The 25,454-nt window shown below is 39.2% G+C and overlaps 1 protein-coding gene across 4 annotated transcripts in view; it reads right to left on the bottom strand.

The window, feature by feature from the left end:
* The window catches only part of KCNT2 (potassium sodium-activated channel subfamily T member 2), a 115,417-nt gene extending 99,540 nt beyond the window's left edge, over positions 1 to 15,877 (bottom strand). For all 4 annotated transcript variants that reach the window (XM_039726327.1, XM_039726328.1, XM_039726329.1 and 1 more), the window contains exon 1: positions 15,677 to 15,877. In XM_039726327.1, coding sequence (XP_039582261.1) covers positions 15,677 to 15,771 — 95 coding nt within the window. In that variant the 5' untranslated portion in view covers positions 15,772 to 15,877. The remainder of the gene's footprint in view (positions 1 to 15,676) is intronic.
* Between the last annotated feature and the right edge of the window lie 9,577 nt (positions 15,878 to 25,454).

Below are 25,454 nucleotides of genomic sequence, written 5' to 3'. Positions count from 1 at the left end.
GTGCTAAAATGATTCTGGAGAAGCTGCAGATACCCAGAGTCAATAGCTAAATTCCCTGTCCCACACTACTACACAAACACAGATCTACACCTGAAGGCTATCGAGCCACTGCTCTGCCCAGGGGAAGGCTGTGTTCCATTTACTGCTGTAATCTTGGCCATTTTTCCTGCATTCATTCTTCTATTTTCATGTTTGGTGTCTTCAAATGTCTTTCAAAAACCAAGCCAACCTCAAAACCCTTTAACAGTGTCTCTCAAGTGTCATGTACCTTCTGATTAAGGGTCATTCAGCACCCTGAATTTTTCATTGTTCAATTCATATTTGATCTATACATCCTCTCTGCACATGGCTTGACTTCTGCCCCACTCTTTTTGAGAGGGGAATCCTGTGCTGCTCTGTTTTTCTACAGTGTCTAGGCTGCAATGCCAGACACTGAGTTGACATATTTTGTAACCACAGTATTACAGATAAGAGTAAAGTTAAAAATAGCAGGTAAATAAAACCTCGGCAAAAGGCGAACCAAAATATTCTCATAATGTGCATCAAGAATTACAAAAACATAAGTACTAGTTAGCATGTCAACAAGAGATGAAAAAAGAATAAATGGCACCCATGCCAACATCTACAAGTTGGATTAGCCTGGGAACAAACTAAGAATGAAGCAAATGACAGATATAAATAGACTATGAGCTGTAGCACTCTGCTCCATTATGAGATAATTGGAAGAGATAGATAAGGGGGAAGTCTAAAGTGAACATCATGTACTAAAATTTTTATAAGGCATTTCAAAAGGTTCTCTGGAGGTTGATACTGAAGGTAAAACATCACATGCTCATACAAAGGAAAAGAAGTAAACAACACAAAAAAGTAAAATAAATATGTTCTGATATAAAGTGAGGGTCTATCCTCAGTGAAAATACTGTAGAAACATGCCATTGTTTCATATTTTTGATATAAAAAATCAGCTTAAAAGTCACAGAGGAAAAGAACCTACCAAATAAGAAGGTAACAACTTGAAAAAAATATAGCACAAACCCCTGTTTCATAAAGGAATGTACAGATAGAACAGAGAGCCTTCTAACAGAATAAAACAGGCAACTTCTTATTGAAACGCAAAGCAGAGGCAATGGCTGCATCTACAAAGTAGAAATGAAGCAAAGCAAAATTAATCTTTATTTGCCTTGAAACCAGACAACAAGAACACTAAACCAACAGCATTTAATAAATATTTTTCAAATTGTATATGTCTACTTAGTTGAACTCAAAGGAATTATAAATCAATATTGTGGATATATTAATTGTTTAGGCAAAAATGTGTTCATCAATATTTATTAACCAGACTCTGACCTCTGTGCATCTGGTCACAGAGATGCTAAAAAGACCCATATACAATTCCCCCCTAAGTAGACATATATTCTGCTGCATTAAATGAGATTTTTGCTGTTTGTCTCACCACAGGCTAAGAATTCATCTTAACATCTCACAAAGCAGGAGCAGAGGTAAGAATTTTGATTTGTGCTCACTTTTCAATCTTCATCTCTTTGTTATAATGAAATTAGTCTATGTCTGTAGCTTTCCAAGTTCAGGTTTCCTGGTATTCTACTGTATGCACCCTTTCCTAGGATTTTATCTTGCAATGCAAGTGGAGGGTATATATTTTTAACAAGGGGGGAAGAAGTATGAACAATTTCCAGGATTGTGCAACTTGGAAAATCAAACAGTTCCAAGGCCTTTAATAATTTTTCTTCCCTTTCTAATAGCTCTATCTATCTTTCTCTCCTGGTACCTCTGTGACTGAACTAAGGGTTTGAAATTGCATTGTCACAGCTGGAAGTCTGAAAAATTATCTGAAAGGCAATGCAAAGCTTAGGACTTGTGGTTTACCAACTTTACTGGAAGAGCAGGAAGACAATGGTTCTGTTGCTACCTACATTTTACATCCAATCCACTCACTTTATCATAGGCACTAAGAGCAAACATGCCCTTCTCTTGCATGTCTTTGATTCAAATCCCTGCTGTAGCCTGGGCTTCTCATGTTGTCTGTGGTCACTTACTCTACTCAGCACTCTACTCTTCAGCTCTAAAAGGCTTCCACAAAAACTACAAATACATAAAAGTTATAAAATCAGGCTCTCGTACCTCAGAGTGCTGTGAAATGTGCATCATAATCACTAAAATGTGAATGAAACAGTCTCAGTTAAAATGACGGAGTGTAAAATGCCTTGTCTTCAAAATGCTCCAGATTCTTATCACTAATGAAGCTGTGCAATAATGGCTGACTTGGGGGAATTTGATGAGAAAGGTGCATCCAATTCAGTCTAGACTCAGAGATTAAATAAATTAGTCTACCTGGATTTTTGGTTTTGTTTTTCTCAGAATCTTTTTTTTCCCAATTCTGCACAGTTGAAAAGGAAATTAGTATAATTTATCAATAGACTCATTTTACTCCAGTTGACTGTATTGAACTGTTTTTCCTCTGGAAACAGAAAAATGTGTCTCAGATATATTCAAATATACTCTTAAATAGCATTCCTACTGTATTTATGGAGTCTATCTATGCCAGTATTTCAGCATTTATCCAGCAATCCCACTTATGCTGCCATATAATGGGTGAGATGATCAAATACCAATGAGAAATTTTCTATACCACTCTGGCTTTTCTCTATCATGCCTTTGAAAATCACCAAATTTTCAATGAAGCTACTGAATTAACTTTAAAACATATGACTACTTTTTTTTTTTTATTCTGAAGACCAACTTGACATGTAGGTGTGTTTTTTTATGCTTATCTTTGTAACATCTTATGAAAATCTCAGCCGGACTTCAGAGTAAGATTTAGATCTTCTGTCTGTGGTTAAAGAGATATGTAGTAATTTATGAGAGACTTTCTTGTAAGATTAATGAGAGCAGAACTTCCTCTTGGCTACCTAAATGCCACCTCTTTTAATGCTAGCTTATCTCTGATGATAAATTACATTTTAAAGTAAAGTTTTACACACAAAAGAAAGAATATTTCGGTCTATTATTTGGCACTGTAAACTTCAGCCTAGGGTATTTTCCAAATTAAAATAAGCGAAATTAAAATAAATACTGGTCATACTTTGCTTCTTAATATAATTATAATTTGGTTCCCAGAGTCCTGATCCTCCAAATTAGCCAGTTTACATTCTCTTGAAATAATACTTGAAATGGGATCTGGTGCTAAGGTTTGCAAGAAAAGCAAGTGCTACAGTATACAGTTATTATTTTTGTATCTGCTTGTTGTTTAGCATTGGACCTGTAGAGAGGTTGTATTTACAGAAGCACCCAAAGCATCTCCATCCTTAAAATACTGAATAACAACAAATTAGCATATTCTTTTCAACATTTTGACTGATACATGTCTTATCTGTGAACCTCTCAATCTTCTAGAATATTTTTAGATTGTCAAATGCTGGTGGCTAAGCTGTCACCTGAAATATTCTATTTAGGAACTGACAGTATGCATGGCCATTTAAAATATATAAAGTAAGAGGGGTACACTGGCAGAATGCTCCATGAACCTTAACACAGGGTAGCACAGGATGGTTTCCAATGATGCACGGAAGGAATACATATATTCCAATTCCAACTATTTATACATACATCCTAACTCTGTAGGGGCTGAAAATATAGTCATGCATTTATCATGACTCATTTATCCAACTGAGACTTAGAGCAATAAACTATTATTTCATATTTGATAGTGAAAAATTCAGCACAGAATTTACTGGACTTTTGTTTCAATTGGGTTTCTGTTTTATCTATTATGCCTCTATTTTTTCCAGTGATGAAGGCAACTGAAGCTAGCTTTGAGGTTTCCATATATTGGGAAATCTCTGCAGTTATATCTGCTGCCTTAATAAGTTACACTGGATCAAGGTGCAATAAATTAAGTTGATCAGGAATCATGATACTGTATTGCCTGGTACTTCAGTGGAAAAAAACCTATTCTAGTAAGACTGAGACCCATGAAATGAACTCCTCTTTAGAAGAAGGTGGTACTCAACATGAAAAAATGAAAATCTCCCTGCAAATTACTTAAAAAGCAGTTTATATGTGTTCCAATTCTCCATAACTGTGAGGACACTTTCTGGCTAACTTTCTTCATGCAGATTTAGTAGGTGTACAGTAATTTCAATGACACAACTCTGGCCAAAACAATAATGTACACTAGTGATGGACCATTAGTACAAATGCACTTTAGGTGGCATGGCAATCTCACAGGTAAAACACTGGTGTTTGGCTTTCACAGCTTCATAGTTTCAACTCTAGATCTGTTGGAGGTGGAGTGACTAGGAAAAGAGAAGAGCATGGCAAATAAGGAATAGAGCTGCTATTTGGGTTTTTTATTTATCTGTAAGGAAAAACCCAAAACATCACTCAATGAAGTTTAATTTTTATAGCTCTTTCTTGATTCTAGTCATAGTCAGCAGTATTCCCAAAGGAGAAATATCACTGGTTAATAACAGCACTCTTAAAGGTATTTTTACTATTTTTAGTGGTTTTAGTAACTAAAAATATTACACCATTATCTTTTGGATCATGTTCCAAAATTATGTATTGACCATTGTCACAAAACATGCAGAAGCATGGAATAACATTACATGAGATCACCTAATTTTTTCTTGCTTATTTCTTCTCCAAACCACATTTTTTCTCCTAGCTGGAAAAGATTAGGGAGAATGCAAGACAATGACATCAAAGGCATGACATCATGACAGTTTAAAAGCTCAAGTCTTTTTTTTCTATACTCTGTTCAATTCCCCACCTGTCCACAGGTTTACTTAGATTAAAAGTATTTGTTTATTACAGGGCAAGAAATTATGGGAGTCATGCCTGATCTGGAAGGGAGAAAGTCATAAGAAGTCAAATGAAATTTGTCAGGAACTTCCCACAGACACCTTAACAAGCCTAGAAAGAACTTTTCTGAGATTCCATTTATAGCTGAAGTGTTAAAAAGTGAAAAAGAAAAAAAAAATTATATCACATATGCTTTTTACACATGCCCAGGAGCAGGGTAACTTTCTAAAAAGGAGTGTCTTTTTAAAGTTACATATTGAGACAGTCCACATATGCAATCTGGAAACACTTAGACAACACCCCAAAATATGCCATTAGAATGCCAACAACTCTGAGAAGTAATACAGGGCTGAATATCAGATTATAGCAATTTTCCTGAAATGATGGGAGCTGTGCACAAGCACACGCACACAACAGGAGAGTATTTAACAGATAAATGCAAAGAGAAGGAGCATTCAGGCAAAGACTCAGGAAAACACATAAACCAAAAGCCCAGCACTTGACAGGAGGTGTCTCTCCTGAAGCTTCCCACAGAGACAGTCTCCCCTCTCTTCCACAGAGAAAGGTTGTGGAGACTCCACTTCCTCTACCAAATCATCAGGAAAAGAGTGCTGACATTTCCTGCTGATGACCCCTTCCAAAAGAATTGCACCTTGATACATATCTGTCTTCATTCTCCAGTATTTAAAGCTGCTTTGGCTCCAATGATGACATCCAGATGGAGGATAAAATATGTAGGATTTCTGAAGTAATACTTGCAGCTTAACACACGTATACAGTGCAATATATCTAACAGTGGATTGGAATTGATTCCTTCCTTTCAAATTCAGCCTGATGCACAGATATGATTATTGTTTTACATGGAAAAAAATTACCAAATTTTCATATAAATTATAAATGTCTCATTAAGGAGTGGCAATGATTCAAGAACTCTGAACGCATAATTGAACAAGTGCTTTAAAAGTCATTATTATCTCTAAAATGTCACCTGTCTGATACAGTTCTCTCCACAGCTAACAGGGTACACATAATTACTTCATATGAATCTCAGTCTCCTTACTCAGAGTGAGCTATTACACTTCCTGATTAATCATAAGGCATGGTTTTAATTATCTCTTCATTAGTTTAAGAAAAATTTAAAATATCAAGTTTCACAATATTTTAAAAGTTTAATTCTGTCATCTTTATTCATATTAAATAACACTTAGTGCTCTCTGAAGTAAAATGCTGTTCATCAGTTTTATGGCTGGCAGAATAGTTTGCCCTGTATTTAATTTTTCAGAATAATGACGTGAAACTTTCAAAATGTGCCTTATGTGTGCTTAGAAAATCATTTAGCAAGTGCCTTCAGAATACTGGCATAGTCAATGTAAACACTATTTTTTTCCCTCTTAAATATAATTTCCAAAATGAATGCATAAATTTCAGATTTTGCTGGCTTTTTTGACAGTCAGGTTATTTAATATCTCTAGCTAACTGTATCAGTGAGGTGGGTCAGGACAGGTGTTGTTCTGTCATCTTGTTTGCAAGTCTGACACAGACCTTAGTGCTGATCAGATTTAGGGATATGTGGATACAATGAGGAGAGGTCTGTGTTCGTGGACAGAACCGGTTGTATGGATGCCCAGAGGTCTGACAGCCAATTCTCCAGTGTCTAGGGTGACACAAGCAAGCAGCAACATTCCCAGTATTCCCAGCTCTTTCCATCTGGCCACTTTTGTCACTGTAAAGTGGCTCTGCCATCCCAGAAAGGAAAGGAATTTCTAAATGCTCAGTTCAGCTTAGCCTGAAGTCAAGTAGCAGCAGGGTGCTACACTCTACGTCCCCACTCTTTTGCCTTAGAAGAAGACATCCACCTTATAACCTTGATAACAGTGATCTTCTAATGGCTTGTTCTTATCTGAAATTAGGAGCAACACCCAATGTCTTCCACAGCAGTCTCAGACTAGCCCATGCTATATCCCAGCAGGCTGCCTTGTACAGGCTCCTGAAATTTTCCTCTCTCCTACACACTCAGAGGTACTTCCTCCATAATCTGAAACATTCCCAGGAGCCAGCCTTGTTCTTCCTACATGAAATGCTCTGGCTACACCACACTGAAATCCCAACAATCTGATTCACCAGTTGAGCTGGTCACAATGACTGCCACAATTAATTGTCTTAAATGGATTCATAATGTCGCATTAATTTAACTCACTTTGTTGTTCTTTTCTGAACTCAAACTGTGATTTGTGAATAGAAAAAAAATGAAGGGAAAACTAATCAAGACTTTAACTCAGTGCATTTTGTTTGTACCATTTTAGCTAAATTGTAGTTTTCATGCAATCTGCGGTCAATGCCAGTGCAAAAACAAATGATCATGTGGGTCACTGTTTGAATGCAGTCCTCAGTGTCAATGAGACACACGATATCTGCAGTGGCTCTGGTGAGATTAGTTAGCTTCTCTCTGATGAGAATTTTAGGTGGGTGAAAAATCTACTTAGATTTTGATAGTCTTTATGAAACAAGGTTGACTAATCAACATCTGCCCATTACAGAGTAGGCTGCTCTACTTTTTGTGTTTGTGTTATATTCTTTGAATTACTACTGAGAGAGCAAAACAGTAATTAACAACTAGACATTATCTACAAAAATGGCTTTTCAAAAGATATTTGTTGAACTGAAACCCCTCTGAACAATGATCAAATTCTAGATTGCTGTACACAGTGAAAACATAGCTTGCTCACTTCTCAGAAGGGTACATTCAGCTAAATATAGAGCTTAGCCTTCAGTCCCTCTGCTAGAGCTGTCTCTGCTCCATGGTGAGAACTACAGGGCAACAGTGATGTGACCAGCGCCCTCAGCTTCTTTTGAATTTGGTGTGAAGATGAGAAACTAAATCCCATTCCAGGGTGAGGGAATGTTGTGTATCAACAGCTGTTATTCATAAGCTACAAGTATAACAACAGTTTTCCATTTGCAGTGCGGCTTGTTGGGTTTTTTCCCATTGGCATTTGGTTTAGATTAGGTTTGGTAACCCTGGTTTTGTTTGTATTGCAGTTTTCTTGAGCTACCAGGGCAAGAGAAGACAAAGTGAGAAAGACTTAAAACCTCTAGAACATTTCTGGTTATTCAGAACAACAAATGAGCATGGCCATTTTTCAATGTTTCCTCCTTATTACATATTTTAACAATCACTATGCTGTGAAGGAGCTCTGTAACTTTAAGTTATAAATACAGCAAATGCCATTAACTTTAATATCATAGAAAGCTAAAGGGCAAAACACTTTTCTTTACAAAATGCCAAAGGGGTTTGACTCAGGGTACAGAATGCAGGAGGGAGGGCCAGACTTTCCTGGCAGAGCTGTCCCACAGTGAGGACTGTTGCTCAAACTGTGTCATTGTCCCTGCCAGCACATGACCCTTGTGCTGGTGTCTGCTGGAGATGCAGTTATTAATGGCTAAATCTGGCAGGAGAACTGTCACACCCAGGCACAGGGGTAGGCAGTCTTCTCTTTTTTGCTACCTCAGTAGATAACTTGCACTGATCATTACCTAACGCCTTCCTTCCACATCTTCCATAGCTTGGTACTTGGCAAGGCAGGCGCAGAAATGACAGACTTGGAAACCTGCTTCCCACCACAAAAAATATAACACTTCCCAACAGGTATCTCCCTAAGTGGAGACAGGATTGGTCCCTCAAGATAACTCTGAGTAAATAATAATATCACTGTTTTTATCTGTGAGGATAAACACTGGGTTTTGTCTCCTAATGACTGTTTCTGTTTTATTGCTACTTCCCACCAGGAAGTTGACTGCTAACATAATTAGCAGATGATTGCACGGGGGAGGCTGAAATCTTTAACAGCTGTTTTAAAGCATTCTGCACCAAATCTTCTATGCTGCAGAACACTTACAGCTCTTGAATGGCATTCCCTGCAATGACACAGATTATGGAACCATGGAGTGGAGGCCTCCAGGAAGGACTTAACGTGTTCATTTACTTGGAAAAAAGTGAAGAATCCACATTTAAAGCGTTTAGTGGATTAGTATAAGCATTTGGGCGTACTGTGTCAGAATTCAGATAAGACAAAGATCACCTTTGATTGTGAACTCCAGAAACTGAACATATAGCACAGAAATAGTTAGCACATTTTACAACTTTACTCTTTCTATAAAATGAAGTGCAGATATTTCTGATGCTTCAAGTGATCTATTTCTTTGTTACAGGACAAAGGGAAGACAATATGAATCAATGCTACCATTTGTTATAGAGGAGACACTATGAAAGAAAGGCAGAGTGCGGCACAAGACTTACTATCAGAAAATAAATAGTCTTAATTGTTGGGTGTGATAGAATAATAATCATAAAATTAGGAGGGAAACAACTGCTTTAGCTCCCCATGGAGTATCATGGAGTCTGCCAGATGTAAAGTAGTATGTGTCAAGTTGTAGATGGAAAAATAAGAGCTTCAGCAATAAATCTATAATTAAGTAATGACTGAAGTACCAAGTACATTTACAAACTGCGCATCATGTTGTCCCAGAGGAGGAAAGCTACTTGGTCTGTGAGAGTTTTCAAGATGAGACACTTAATGGTTTGTGCAGTATAAAACTTCTGCTGGGATGTGCTACCAACATCTTCTTGGACAGATCCAGTCGCAGCAGCACTGCAATTACTCTTTTCTTTCCATGTCCTTTCCAATTCCACAGTGCCTGCTAGTTTAGGTGGAGTACAGAAACACAGAAACAACGCATTTTGGCCTCCTTCATTGTTGCAAGCAATAGGGTAAAATGCTAATTAAAATGAGGCTAATAGCACTGCCTGCTGCAAAGCATTACTTGCTCTCCCCTACACACAGGTGTGTTGTAACAGGTGTGGTGGTGTTGTAAGAAGGACCCAGTCAAGATAAATTTAGAAGGATGGTGAGTATGGAAATATATTAACAGTTTACCTTCCTGGGATTGTGCTCCTAAACCTCCCACAAGAGTGTAAACTCAGGCCTTTTGCCGTGGTAAATGCAGCAGTTTTACAAACATCAGTATTTTTCTTTATTATTTTTTAAGCAGTCAGTAAGGGCTTGTTTACACACAGCAAGTTTTTGCAGGGTTTAGGGAAACTCAAACTTTTCAACTACTACAATGCAGAGTCTGACTGCAAGATACAAAAGCACTTGCTCTCTTAGAGAATTAGACTGTTAAGATCTTGAGCAATTTCAGTCAAAATCAAGCATTTACATTAGAGTTTAGGCTTCTAAATCTCTTTATGGGTTTTGAAAATTTAGTTACAAGGGCAAATCAAGATAAATTTGACAATATCTGCTCAAGTCCTTTTATTTGTAGTCTCTGTTAAATGAAAGAATTCCTGTAAGCTAACATGTTTTCTAAAATGAGGATGCCAAATCGACTAAAGTATTTCTTGAAGGAAAGAGGAGGATTATTTTCAAGAAAGTGTAATAGAATTTTCTTTTGAGGAAATTATAATAGAATTGTTTTACAAGTTGAATCTAGACTCAGTTGTTTTAAATCACTTGAATCAGAAAAGTGTGGGCTTTTTATCCCTTTTTAGTTTAACAATCTCAGGTGATTTCCAAAAGGAAAGGCAAAGGGAAGGCTTCACTCACTAATTCACACCGTGACAAATGACTGTTAAAGTGCCTTCTGAGATTTACAGTGGGGAGCTGTTCCTTGAAAGTCACCAGTCAACATGACAGCCAGCAGGATACAATTGTCCAAGTGATGTGTGGAGGTGTTCTGTATTATGTGAATCTCCTTCCTTTCCAGATAGGTGGTAATGTGCACTTATGCAGAAAGCACACCAGAATGGAGGGCTGATTTTAATTTAATCCTGTAAGTACTCAGCGCAAGAACAGTTCTTTCACAAAGGTAAAATTTAGCTCTATAGTTTTAAATTTAAAGTATATACTGTAGCAAAATTACTCAAATTTTAATCTCAATACAGAAGCAGGATTTGAAATGAATTTCCAGTACCAGTTAATGTTCTTGTTATATCTGTACAGAACTGAAAAAAAATTACAGAATTGGAAAATGTAAATTTTTGTTCCATGACTGAAATTGTAAAAATATCTTGCAGCAGCATATAGAAAAGTTATGAAATCGGATGCTTTGAAGGTGGGGGTTGGACTACCCACAAGTTATCTGTTCATATTGTTTCCTTGGACACTCCAACTGCCAAACCATTCCTGCACAGTTCAAGACATTTTTGTCAGAGCAGGCAGAGCAGAATTTGAACAGTTCATCAGAATAAGCAGTCATGCTTCAATGGTGGGAAACATTCCCGTCTTGCTAGAATTCACTAAACCAAATGCAGTTTTTTTATCTTCAGGAGCTTCTAAAGAAAGGATTAAATGTCTGGGCATAAATGATTTAAGAAATGTGAGGTAAACTGTGCTCTGCAAGATACTAAAGGCCTTAATAAAAAGGCAGTGATATGGAGAGAATGTAAATGCTTTTAATTTTTAACTTGGAATTCTTTCTTTACACCTCTAGCATGCTGTGGTTTGGCTGTTTTGAAGCACGTGGTAACTATTTATGTACACAACAACCTCTTCATTGTAGCTTTCTCAAACTTACATAGGAACCTAAAAATAAACATTCTCTTTTATCCCCTCCTCTGCAGCAATTGACCAACTTCGCACATGTCACCACTTCACCAGGTAGGGTGTTTCCTAATTTTATTTGTTTTGCTTTTCCACATAGCTGGTAAGACTAAGGACTGATGATCAGTAAGGTAATGAAACATTTCATTGCATAGTTTACTATTACAATCACAAAAAGTGAAATCTGGCTGAATTAACAGGTGAATAAATGTGCTATTCACTGAGTTCTCCCTCTATTTCTGCTCATTTTCCAGCAGCCAAACTGAAAGGTAAATTTCATTATGAAGGTCAAATAAACATCTCAGAATATCCTGCAAATCAAAACAGTCTGTTACATTTTCAGACACTTTCAATAATGAAAGCAAAATCTAAGATTCCCAAAAGGATATTAGCAATATTTACAGAACAAGTGAAAAAGTCAAGGATCCAATTTTCTCTTTACCCTTAGCCCAGTGCCTGGGATATTTCCATGGCCAGAGGAAACCTGATCCATTGCCCTATTTGCCACAGAATTCACCCACTTGACACACACACATGCTCCAGCTGCCTTGTAGAAGTGTTCTCCATACAAAATGAGCGTAGTGTAGCATCAAACATCACCTCCAGTTTTCAAAGGGAACCAAGGTTCCTTTAAAAATCAAGCTTTGCAAAAACCAAAACTGGTTTTAGCATTCTTTTTTTGGGGAAAAAACCAAACCACTCAGCAAATTCAAGAATGCAAATAAATTATTCGAAGTAGCTTTCTTACTGAACGAAAATCATTTGTCAAAGATTCAGCATGTTCTTCTGCACACAGCAACTTCTTTTATGAAAAATAATATACAATCCAATTTGGCGGTTTGTGGAAGATGACAGCCCAGAACCCATCTGTTACTGAAGCCAACTGCAAGGCTGGCTATGAATCTAAGCTATGAAAGCAGAATTTTGGGGGGGAGGGTAGAGAAATGCAAAAGCAGTGCGATGGAGGCTACTGTATTGAGGAAACACAGGTAAGGAATGGATTATGAACTAGATTGCTAAAAAAAAAAAGAAAAGTCTGAGTGAGGCTCCACTATAGAAGTCCCCAAGAAGGAAAAAAAAAAAATTAGAAAGCTGTCTTCAAACCGGTAGAGATCTAAGAACAAAATTCCTGAATGAGAGTTCTGTTACAATCAGCCAAGCATTTTAGCACATGTGCATTTTATAAATTAACAGGAACATTTAAAAGAAATAGGTGATCAAATCGCCCTAAAGAAACATAACCATTAAGGTTTCAAAGTTGAACTATGGTTATGTCAGAAATATATCTTTCAACAAAAAGAGAGGTCACATAATTTCAGTCATATTTATTTTTTAATACTACCATGTGACATATAATGACAAACTATGCTATTAAAACTGATTTGGCAACAAAGAATCCTAGATGAGAGGAATAATTCCATCTCCTCTCCACTCTAAAACACCAACAAGCATCTAAAAACCAGGAGATGGACCCTATCAGCAAAAAGCAAGCATTTTTCCAGAAAGGGAATAAGGGAAGGAGAAAAGAGACCCCCCAAGGACGAACAGACTGGTAAGATCAAAAAGAGAATGGAACTAAGAAAAGACAGTGTTTGGCTAGTAAGAGACCAGAAGTTCACAGATTACACAGATGGAAAACCCTTAGCAAACATCACACTGCCAGAGCTGAGAGCAAGTGGAATTAAAAAGTTGCAGTGAACTGGAAACAGGCAGAAAAATGTTTGCAGCATCTCAGCCAAAGTCCAATAACTAAAATGAACTGTCTTGATCATGTGCAGCCTAGAGTAGCTCTAAGGCTACTTTAACTGTGTTTCAGTAGTCAGATATTCCATTCATAGTGAACAGCCATTCAACTGAAGGGGTTACAAACCCCTTTATATTGCACACTGCTTAGAACAGAATACAAAGGATGTGCTTCACCAAAACCAACCATTCACCATAGAGTGAACCAAGAACCATATACCTATGAGTGTAAAGACGAGACAATAAAGCAGACAAAAATAATACATACTTGTGTAATGCCAATCTTGTAAACTAATAAGAAGCTGATCTCAGGGACCCCATAGGTCTGCAATTTTTCTCATTCAATATTACCTGGAAGTATGTCTAATATTCTAAATATTCCACTTGACACTATTTCTGTAATGAATAGCAATATTCCAGCAACATAGGAAAGAATGAATACTTCAATGTTACACATGACAGCCTCCAGTTCAGGAAAGTCAGAATCTGGACAGACAAACAACAGATAATACACAAGATCTTTGTAAGAATGGCTCTCATTCAGTTACAGGAAAGCTGGTATCCAAAAACACTGCTATGGTAACTTGCAGAGCTGGAGGAGAGAGTGCTGCTATCACAGCCTCATGTAAAACACAATCTTGCTTGCATTGTGGGGAATTCCCTGCACACCTTCCTACCACTGTGCAGCTGTGCCCAGCCTCAGCACAGACAGTGCATAAAGATCTAGAAAGCCATTTACATTTTTGTATTTCAGATTGTGATGGAGATTTTTCTTGTAATGTTTGTTGGAATATTAATTAAATCGTTTAAATTAACCATTAATTTTTCACCAGTTCTTTGGTGGAGTTTTTCAAATGGTAGCCATGCTCTGGGAGACTTTTGTGCTATAATTCTGCTATCAACATTGTTTTAAGGATTATTTACTTTTAATTTGTTAAGTGCACATAGACCTGAAATAGACAAGAGCTGAAAGGATGCTCTGGGTTGTGCAATTACACTATTTGCTACTTGAGACCAGATCATGCTTCTTCTGTAGAAGAAACTTCATTAAATGCAAGTCAAACAATTGGCATCAGGGAAGTGCTTGACAGAAGTTTAAACTAGAGGTGGAAAAAGTGTTAAGCCCCAGAGTGATGCAAAAATGCATATAAAGCATATTTTGTAAGTTTTAGCCATCAAAGCCCAAAACAAATAAATAAAGTTGTTAAAATAAGAAAGGTTGTGGAGTTTTTTTCCTACTGCAGTAAGTGTAAGATGCTAAGATCACGTTTTCTAAAATCTCAAGGAATCAGAAGTCATGACTACATTACAATACACTTATAATTTTTTATACAGTAAAACCATGCTTTGATAAGCATACTATTTAACTCTCCACTATCTAGTTACAATGCTGTCATTTCCAACCAACAGCATTCATTTTTGTGACTATATTAAGGTGTCATTAACCATTTCATAACTGTCTGAATAAATACCATTTGTTTAACTGCTTCTTTGCAGAGTATATTCTCCTAAACAAGGGTAATACTTAGTTACATATTTTGCATGATCTTGTGATTATCAATCAATAATAATCAGTATCTCCTTAGAAAAGTAGTGAAAATTGGAACAATGCAGAACAGAATTAAAATCAAAAGTTTGACTGCCAAGTTAAAGACATACTCTGACAATTCATATGTATTGAATTAAAATCTATCCAATATGTTGCCGATTTTGCTTTTCTGACATTTGACTACAAGAGAGTGTTAGTACAAAGTGGATAGGACACATAATTTTGCAAGATGAGAATCATTTAACAGTCTATTGAGACACAAGGTTGCATGGTCCAGCAGAGTGGAATGACGCTGGTGCTGCTCATGAACGCTGTTCATTCAACATTTTGAAACTGAACGCATATGCACATGGTTTGCTTGTTTCTTTCAATGTAAAGCGTTCTTTGTTTATGATTTTAACGAAAACAATTGACTTGAAACAAACAAATCTTTTTTTCCACCGGGTGTGATTAAAGACGCTGAAAGACTTGGAAGAATTCATAAAGGAATAAAATCACGGTAGGTGCGTCCATGCCTAGGATCCCAGCAGGGAACGAAACTGCGCGTGAAGAAACCTGGCTATAGGACAACGAAAGCACACTGCAATTAGCCTTCGGACAAACGGGAAAGCACGTTTGGTTTGGGACGCTCCCTCTGTGAAGGCTTTCAGGAGGACACGATCTCTTACCTGCGCTGCCGTGCCGCGGGGCAGGGCAAGGCTCGGCCGGCGGGAGCGCTCCGCAGCCCGCGGGATGCTCCGCGCCCGCTCAGGGACCGGCCCGGCCCGGCCCGGCTCGGCTCGCCCCGGCTGCGGGCGGGGCGCGGCACCGCAGCNNNNCGGGCGGGGCGCGGCACCGCAGCCCCGGGCCGGCCCTCGCCCCCCATTCCCGGCCGAGTTTCCCCCGGGGCCGCGCTCCCGCGGGCGGAGCTGCCCTCGGGGAGCGCTGCCCGGCCCCGCCACCCCGCCGGGGACCCCGCGCTCACCTGTCGTCGCTCTGCCAGCCCTGGTCGCCCAGCAGCAAGTCCCGAAAGCGGTACCGCGGCGGCAGCGGCGGCACCTCGCTGTCCAGGTCCACCATGCTGCCCGGAGCGGGAGGCAGGGGGCCGGCCGGGAGAGAGGGGAAGCCCCGCCGCGCCGCCCGAGGAGCGGCCGGACCCGCCCGGGCGTGTGGGGGGCAGGAGAGGCGCGGCCCCGCCCACGCCCACCCTCGCAGCGAGCGCGCCGCCGCGGCCCACAACAAAGGCTGAGCCGCGGCCGGGCCGGCGGCTCCGCACCGCGCTGGGCTCGGCACCGCCTCACCCCCGAGCAGCTCCCTGCCGCCTCCCTCCTCCCGGGGCTGCCTCAGGGGGGCTTCTCTGTAGGCCCCGAAAGGTGGGAAAGGGGTGTTTTACCACAGGTAGCGCCCGCACAGCCCGCTGTGTTAGCGGCGGTGGGGCCGTCTGGGCACGGCGGGGCTGCCACAGCCTGGTCTGCCGCCCGCGTTAGCCTGGCACACCTGGGCACTGCCGCTCCTCCGGAACGCCAGGTGTGAGCCCGCTAAGCGTTCCCTCAGTTTCTGCGTCTGCTTAATTGCTCCTGGACGTAGCAGGTGGTGCAGGCCCTGTAAAAAAAAAAAGACAGAAGTTGAACTGTTCTCTTGGTTGAGATTTGCAGGTAATGCCTGTAAGTGTGAGACACTCTCTAAAAGTATTTTAAACACGCAGGATCAGCTCAGGTATGGCAGCCTGGAGTGTATCATATAGCAACGTGCCCTGCTGAGAATCCAGCTCTGAGCTCCATGCTGTGATGCAAAGATTTCCTCAGGTAACCAACAGGTAGCTCAGTTTGGGACTCAGATTGTCTCTGCTGTTGCTACAGTCATTGCATCTTTCCTTGCTTCTTAAGCACAGCTTCAGTGATTGCTGTTTCTTCAGAGAGCTGCAGTGTAGAGTCCCTGGCCCTATAAAACTCTGGATCACTGGAGTTTGATGCTTACCCTTTTTCACAGCTTGCTGCACTCAGCATTTACAATGTGCATCTCAGAAAGCCTTGTTAGGTGAAGCAAAACAGATGTATGTGGCAAGAGTTCAAAGGTAGCTTGTTCTTTGCTTTGGCTGATATAGGAAATAAATAAAATAGTGAATTATTCTGCATCCATGTTCTTGCCACTTTTACCATGTTGTGTTCTGAGGTCAGAGTTCTCTAAAAGTCTAATTTTAAAAAGTCAAGGATCTTTCTTCAGAATATTTGTTGTGTGCTGCCCGTTTTATTCTTTCTCAGCTGCTTCTCCAAGTAAAGGGGCTCTCTCTTGTGAGAAAACATTGTTTCCTTTCTCTTCCTGAGTATCTTTCATCTTACCAAAACATGAGGTGGGTGAAGCCTGTGTGTTATGTTTTGTTATAAAAGCAAAGCAGTTAGGCTGGCTGCAGTCCTTTTCTGAAGTCTATGAATCCTAGACTGGCTGGGAAATTAATGGTGTTTCTACTCTATCTTCTAGCAGCCTCATTAATTTTTCCACCTGAGTTGATTAATTTAACATGTGTTTTCATACTTGAGGAGCTAAGTAGCAGGAGAAGCTTTTGCTCTTTTTCTACCATGGAAATGCACTTCAGACAGGTAATAGCTGACTGGGAAATGAGCAACCTGGTGAGCAGTTGAGCAGAGCTAATAGAAAACAAACTCATTACTGAGGCTATAGTCATGCAATTTATACAGATGCTTAATTCTGTGCTCCCAAGTAATAGAAACTGTTTGCAATGTAAAATGCATTTTTACGTGTCTGACAGTGTGATGCCTGATCCCTCTGAAAAGCTCTAAGTGTATAAAATTGGGCAGAAATGGGGTTTTAGTCAGCTGAATCCAATATTTTGATTAGTAACTCAAAACACTTGGGCAACTTTTGTCTTCAGGCAGAGGAGACACTGAGTCATCTGCTTGGAGACAGGTGCTGGTGATGAACCATTACACTGGGGCACTGTGCTCGAGCCAGGTGTTCCTTGTTAGGTGTTTGTGTTGAAGAGAAGCTGTGAGCCACACTCGGGAACAAATGTAGGTTTGTACTTTTGGGATGGTTCTGGCCCTGAGAAATGTCAGGAGCATCTGTGACCCTGACTTAGGGACTGAAAATAGACTTTAATCGATCCATTTTTTTCTGTTTGTCAAAGTGGGTACAGGTGGGTAACTCCCCATGGTTGACTCTGAAGTCTGAGAAAGAGAGGGCATTTAAGAACTGTGTATCTGAGTTTACTGCGAGTGACTGGATTTAAATCCTGGATTATACTCAGATATAAAAAGCAAAAACAAAAAAAAAAATTTTCTTTTTAGGCTGCCATATTTTTGATGGTATACCATTTTTTTCTGTTTGTCAAAGTGGGTACAGGTGGGTAACTCCCCATGGTTGACTCTGAAGTCTGAGAAAGAGAGGGCATTTAAGAACTGTGTATCTGAGTTTACTGCGAGTGACTGGATTTAAATCCTGGATTATACTCAGATATAAAAAGCAAAAACAAAAAAAAAATTTCTTTTTAGGCTACCATATTTTTGATGGTATATAGGTAAAACAGATTGAAGCAATGCAAATGGCCTCTGGACTTTTTGAACAATTGCAATGTGTATGGAGGGAAACATAGGTAATTAATACTGTTCTTTATTCAAGATGTTCTGCCATTCTATGTAAACCTGAATTATGCAGTCTTTTGTAATAAAGTAAATCAGATTATCAGGTTAGGTTTTGATACTTTGCTCAAAATGCTTGCAAGGTTCTCTTTAATCAGATTGATTATTGACACTCACTGGTTCATGATGGTGTTGATACCTAAAATTATTCAGGTAAAACAAACCAAACTTTATTGAAGGGAGTTAGAGATGGCACCTTGGCCATGATAAACTGCTCCATTTCAGCCTCTGAATGTGTTGCTGGTCCTCAGCATTGAGGTGCTGAAATAGCCTGTCCTGCCAGGCACAGTTCTGCCCTGTTCCCTCCATTGCTTTTCAAATGTCCACCCTGGCTCAGAGACTTGTCCTCCCCAGCTGATAAGCTTATCATCCCAACCATTGTTTTTATTCTCCTAAATAATAGGCTGAGGTGGGGGAAGAAAGAACACTGATAAATACAGATTTTTTTGGCAAAAGGGTGAGGAAGGATGAGGTGTTAATGCACAGTAATCCTTTCAAAGAGTTCTGGAACACAAGTAATTTGTATTTATTTATTATCCTTTCAAGGATAGTCTGGTATTGTCTGGATGGCATTCGGGTAACACATGCACAAGGCACTTACTGTAAGGTGTAGTCTGGACAGAAGTTGAAAATGATCAGTAGAAATTCCCAGTCTGCAGAGTTGGTGTGTTTATTTTTTATTTGTCTGTTGGTGTTACTAAAAGGTTAGACAGGCTGAAAAGTTGGTTGGCTAAAAAGAGATAAATCAAGCTCATTTTGAGTTTTTTTTTCCCAAGTCTTTTTTTAAAAGTTGTTTTTTTTTTTCTTCCCCATAATTAAGAAGCATCTGGATGTTTGTGTTGCTATTGGGAACTTTAGAACTCTCACATTTCTACCAGGTGATCAGTTCTCTCTCAAATATGTCTGTGTGGCTTTGGGTTTAAGGCTAGAACAGGGAACTAGAGTACTGTCAGTGCTGGCAGTCCGTGGAACAGTTCTGCACCTTTGGGAGCTGAGTAGAATATTTAGGAACTCAGCATTCAGAGTTCAAAAATTATTTGGGGTTTAGATTAGTAAACTGTACTTCATTAATCTTTTATTTACTTAGGCTGCAGTTTCATTTCCAAAATAGTCTGTAGAAAAAAGAATCATGACTATATCTGTTAAAATGTACCTAGATGTAAGTCTGAAGGGTCGTTGCTGACTTACATCAGAAAACTGAATTTCAGCATTAAGAAAGGTATACTTCTCAGTTAGCAAACAACATTGTTTACTTTTAAAAGAAATTTGTTACCATCATTTTTTTTCTCCTGGGGCTTTCAGACCATCAGCTGCAAAAGCAATCTCAAATCTGAAGTACAGGTGCCTTATCAGACTAAAATTGGCTGTGCTAGGCTGAGTCTCAGCATCGTGGAATCTGAATGGATCTGAGAGGTTAAATCAAATCAGAGGTTAAATCAAATCAAAACACACTGGTGAGAGGTGTGTTTTGAGGACATTCCCTGTTTACCTACCTTGGTACAGGATTGTTATTAATGATGTGGAGTGTAGGACTAAAGACTACATCAGTGAATGTCTGAATGGATTTAAACTCATCGACTGCAATTTTGAATTTTTAAAGCTACTGCCCACTGATAATCCTTAGTAATGGACCTTGGCCAGGATGCCAGAGAGGGCATTGAACTGGAGGAGGGCACAATGACCTGGAAGTTCTATAGCCTTTGGTTTACCTTTACCCAGTATTTGTGCTTCTTGAGGCTGATGGAAAGCAAAGGGATGTTGCTGAGCAGTGCAACATTTGTAGAGCCCACATCACTTTGAGATTGTACTTTTAGATCCTTGCCTCCACGGTATCTCATTCTTGCACATTTTCTTCATGTAATCTAAAATTTCTTAGGCCTATTTTTTGTGTCAGTTACTGCTGGGTGAGGGCAGCCTGTTTTATCTTCTCCATTTTTGTGACCATAACACCAAATCTGCTAGTTCAAGAAGTAACTGTTTATTTCCATTTCCATTCCAGCCACTGCATGGATTCTGCCTTATTCTTTTGTGTCATTTCCTGTTCAGATGATTACTTGTCTTGCATCTTTTCCTAACAGCCTCTGTTCACACACACTATAATGTGAAAGCATCATCATTTTCTTACTTCTCCCTTGCTGCAAAGGAGTTGTCACTGCAATCCCACTCTTCCCTTTCACATCCCTTTCTTTCACATCCCTCTCTTTCACATCCCGCATCTTAAAAAGGACTTGCTAGGGAGTTAGGGCAATGTTAGCTTATTGGGTTTGTCCTTTTTTGTTTCCTAGTTTAAGTGTACTTTTGACACACCTTATGGGATTCTTGGCTTTTGGAAATAAGGCCCATTTTTGGTTTAGTCTCAATTTTACAGTACAGTCTGGGGGTGGGGTCTGAGTATTACCATAGGATAAAAATGACAATGTAGCCCAGTAAGTTTCTGCAGAAAGAAATTCTTGTGTCACCTCCTTGCTAGGCAGCTGGGTCATATACTGGACTGGTAACAGGGAAAGTTAATAGTAACTTTAATTGTCCTTTAGGAAAGTGCAGTCATTGGGGGAATACTACTGATATGTAATAAAACTGTGAAAAAAAATCTTAATTAAAAAAAAAAAATCTTAAATCTTAAAAAAATCTCCAGACTGCTCCATGCTGGTTTTTGTTGGTTTTCGTTTTGGCTTTTTTTAAAGGACTGTTTATTTCTAAGCAAATCTTGCTATTCTTATATACCTTTAAATCTTTATTTATCCCATTTACTTTTTATTGTCTATTTTGTCTAACATCTCTTTATTTTATTGTCTGATATACCTTCCAGAGTGCAATGCTGCAGTGTTTGGAATGGTTTAAACTTCAGGGGAAAAAATGTTCTTGGAGTCCTCCTATCTTTCCACTTGATGCCTGTTTTTTTAAATGGCTGTGCAGTAGCAGACTGTTCTGCTGGCATGAAAGGTTTGATAGTGATTCAGAAACAGTAACAGACTGAAATAGCCCAAAGTGAGAACAGAGTTTTAAGGTCACTGTAAAGCTCCAAAGCTAGGGCACAAAGCGAAATGAGGGATTTCAAATTTGATAATTCCTCTGAAAGCATTACCAAAAAAAAAAAATAGAAGTGGTTTCATGTATCTAATTAAACTGCAGTGTTGGTAGCTAGAAGGATGTTTTCCATAGCCCAGTGAGCAGGATTCTGTACTGCCAGCACGATCTTTAGAGAGTTGTTTGAGACACAGGGCATCCTATATAACCTGATCCTTTTGTTGTTCTGCGCTAAGCCACGAGAGAACAGATCAGAAGGGGACAGTGCACACTTCAGGGCCACCCAGGGCCAGGTGCACCCCGGCCCTCTGGCATCTGTGGTGACCTGGAAAGGAGCTGTGGGAGCAAGAGAGCAGCAGCACTGCGTCATGGGAGAGCAAGCTGCTGGGAAATGGTGATAACCTGGGAATTGCCTTCCACTAAATCTTCACTTGGCTGCGAGTAGGAGGACTAACTTCATTTAAAAGTAGGGTTACTGACAGCTGCTTTTATATAGGAGGAGAACATCTTTTTTTGCAAAGAACACCCTTTCAAGTAATTTTCGCTTCACTTTTGAGTATAGAGCACCAAGGCAGGAGAATGAGGTGGTACTTAAACACAAGTAATCAGAATGAGGTTTATATTACTTTTAGAATTGGACATTATATATCTCCTCTCTAAGCATGTGCTGTTATCTAATTTACCTGTGAAGAAGCTGAAGGAATATTCCTAAAGAATTCCTAATATTGTGTGGCTGTTTGCAAGGGTGCTCCCATGGCCCATTCTTGCTAAAATGGCCTGAGGAGCAGCAGCTGTTAAGACAGGAATGCAAGTTCAAGCATCCAAACCTGTCTGAGAGTGCCTAAACCACAGCTGATCCTGTTAAAGGGGATGACGAACCACTAGGGAGTTAGCAAGTGAGCTCTGAAATGAGGGAAGGGCCAATTTGGAAAGAAATGTATGGAACAAATGAAATTGTAACAGGAGGGAAAGCAGTAGGAATGGAGCAAGTGGTCAAAACCAGAAGAGGTGGGTTTGACACTGTTTGTTGTACATTCATCCCCTGCCATCACAAACTCTGTGTGGACATGCCAGCAGCCTTCCTCCCTGCTGTGTGCATTGGCAGGTGGTAAGGAGCAGCAAAGTGCACAGTAAGTACCCCCATCTCCTACAGGGGTACCTGAGAGGGAAGCTGTGTGTATAGCTGTGGGTGGGTGCACAGCTTTGTGTGCATGATTAGAACTTTGGGGGATTAGTGAAGAAAGGCTCTTTATTTGTTAGGTATTTATTAACATTTTGTTTAACAGTCCATTGCCCATACTGAACCTGAAAGTACATTCCACTGATTGCCAGTTAATTGTGTTCTATTCATAAATCAATAAACCAGTTTGATTATGATTTGGTTTAAATGAAATAAAGTGAGCAGTTTTTCCCTGTCACACCCTTAGGTTGTGATTGTAGCAGTTACGTGATGTGTTAATATAATTATGAGTCACAGAAGTCGTGTGCTGGTGGGAGGAGAGACAAATGTTGAGGTTCCAAAGACAATCTCACTGTTAATACAGTGGGATAGGACATTTTCAGGACAATTATTGGGCAAAGCAGTGGCTGATGCTTCTATGTGCTCTAATGAGGTCATTAAACTCAAGTGTGACAGCAAGCATGCTGTTAGAACATGCTGAAATTATACTGGCCAGAGATGCTATTTCAGCTTGGCTAATTAAGCTCCTATTACCAGTTATCATTAGTCCCCTATGGAATACATTGGCTTCCCTAGATCTGTGTTCCAAACACAAAATGGCTTCCAAACACTGGTCTCAAAATTATTCTGGTTTGGACAAACACTCTGAACTTTGATGTTAAGCCTCCATGTTGAGTAAGGAACACATAAAAACCTGAGTACCTTATTCTGACCTCACACTGACTCTGCTTTGTGGAGGAGTTTTGGGCAAGATAACTTCCAGCTGTACTTTCCTATGATCTCACACCTTGACATGCAGTTTTCCTTGTACAGGGAATATGTGGTGATATTGTGGCTGTCTGGCTGTGTCCACAGCAGTATTTTGAGTGCAGTCACACCAGCTCTCAAAGCAGTAGCTCTGCTTCCTTAGATGAAATCCAGCTGCTCTTGGTTGCATAACTACTTTGATGTTTCTGCCTTCCTCATGAGTAGGAGGTAAACTCTAAAGATGAGGTTTTTTCTCCCTGCCTTAGAGGTCCTGAGGCATGGTTTGTCTGAGTGCTCTGTTTTGGTAGAGACTGGAGGTGGCTGAACAAAGTGAGACCCGATTAAGGACAATAGATCTTGAACTGATAGCTCATGGAAGAGATGAAGAAGGAAAAAAAGTTTAAGTTCCTGATTCTATTTCCATTTGCCTAGGGTAAGTTTAATAAATTACCTAAGAAGATCACAAATCCAGGACTGGAAAGGACTGAGTCTGGCCCCTTACTTTGTGATTGAAGATGGTTTTTTTGTATAGGCCTATGTTATGTGTACACAAATATTGCTTCAAAGCTTTACCAGCTGAGTCTTCTAATTTTCAGTTTAAATTTGTTCATAGATATTTTATATCTGTTTTCACATGCTTATCTTTTAGCTTAAATAGTTTTAGCAATGCTTGTATTTATAGAGAGCACTGAGGAAATTTGTGATACCACTTCCAGTTCTGGTTCAGCTGTACCTGAAAATATCTTTGACTGTATTTCAAGCCCATAATTATTTGACAAGTGGTTTAATAACCCAAAAGCAGTTTGACAAAACCTGAACCAGTTTAAGCTTCATGACATCTATTTAATACTTTAATTTAATACTTAAATTAAATTAAAGACTATTTAATACTTAATTTGACAAAACCTGAACCAGTTTAAGCTTCGTGATATCAGACTATTTAATACTTAAAACTGGAGAAATTGCAACTTCAACAGGTGCATGAAATATCCATTTACTAATAAGGTGTGCACCAGTAACTGTAAACTGGATGCAGATCGATCATCACAGGGTCATGGAGCATGGTGAGAGAGTTCATTCTCCACAGGGGTCATTTGTCAGGGGAAAGGGAAAGGAAGAGACATTTTGCTCTCTGAAATCATTTCTGTAGGACAAACAGCTGAATGATAGTTTTACTAAGACCGTTTCGTAGAATTGGTGACTGAAAACACAGTCTAGAGTTAAAAAATAAATATTCCACCTGCATTTTAATAGGAGAAAAAGTTTTAATTGCTGTAAATGCTGTGGAATTCAGGTTTGATTCGAGATCTGTTCTGTAGACACTCGTTTTTATCCTATAGCAGCACATTCACTAAGCTCGTGATTTTTAAGGGTATAAAAATCACTAAATGTTTTGGGAACATATACAAGATGGATCTGTGTGTACTTCATCCAGTCAGACATCACCACTGTGGGGCATCTGGCCTGTAGCTGTTTTATGTCCATCACCTGTGAGCACTTTGTACTATTACATTTTTTTTCCTCCCTAATTCTCAGTCTCAAACAATTCTCTTGATACGATCTACATTTCCACTGGAGAGCACTTGTAAAGCCAAGCATTTCATGAAACTGTTGATAAGACCATTGCTTACATAGACCCATGGGAAGTTCCTTTGTCAGGCATATAGTTCTTTTTGCATAGTTTTATATTTTTCTTTGGAAGGTTCATTATCTCTGTTACAGTCCAATCAAATCTTCCATCTTTTAATTTCTCATGTGATACTGAACTGCTTCAACATCATCTGTGTTTATTTAATGAGGAATATGACCAAACACATTTCATTTGCTGTGGGTAGTTGGTGATCTTCTATAAGAACCAGTGAGTGGTCCCTTAGTCATTGTACTTTTGCCTGCTTTTTATTTTGTTTGCAACATATATTCGTAATTATATGTGTAGAGAAGTTCATTTTTACACACATTTTTCTAACTAAGCATACAACATAAAAGGAATTGCAAAATAATTTTTGTACAACTTTTAGATATCAAAAGACATAACCTTACATGATCATGGAAGGGATAAATATGGAGGAAAAAAGTGTGATGTAAAAACGAGCAGACCGCAGGGAAAGGAATGTGTCGACTTAAATTGCCAGGCATTTGTTTATTTATTCATT

Source organism: Passer montanus, unplaced genomic scaffold (assembly GCF_014805655.1).
Source record: "Passer montanus isolate IOZ18808 unplaced genomic scaffold, ASM1480565v1 scaffold58, whole genome shotgun sequence".
Lineage (NCBI taxonomy): Eukaryota > Metazoa > Chordata > Aves > Passeriformes > Passeridae > Passer > Passer montanus.
This window is presented reverse-complemented; position numbering and strand designations above follow the sequence as displayed.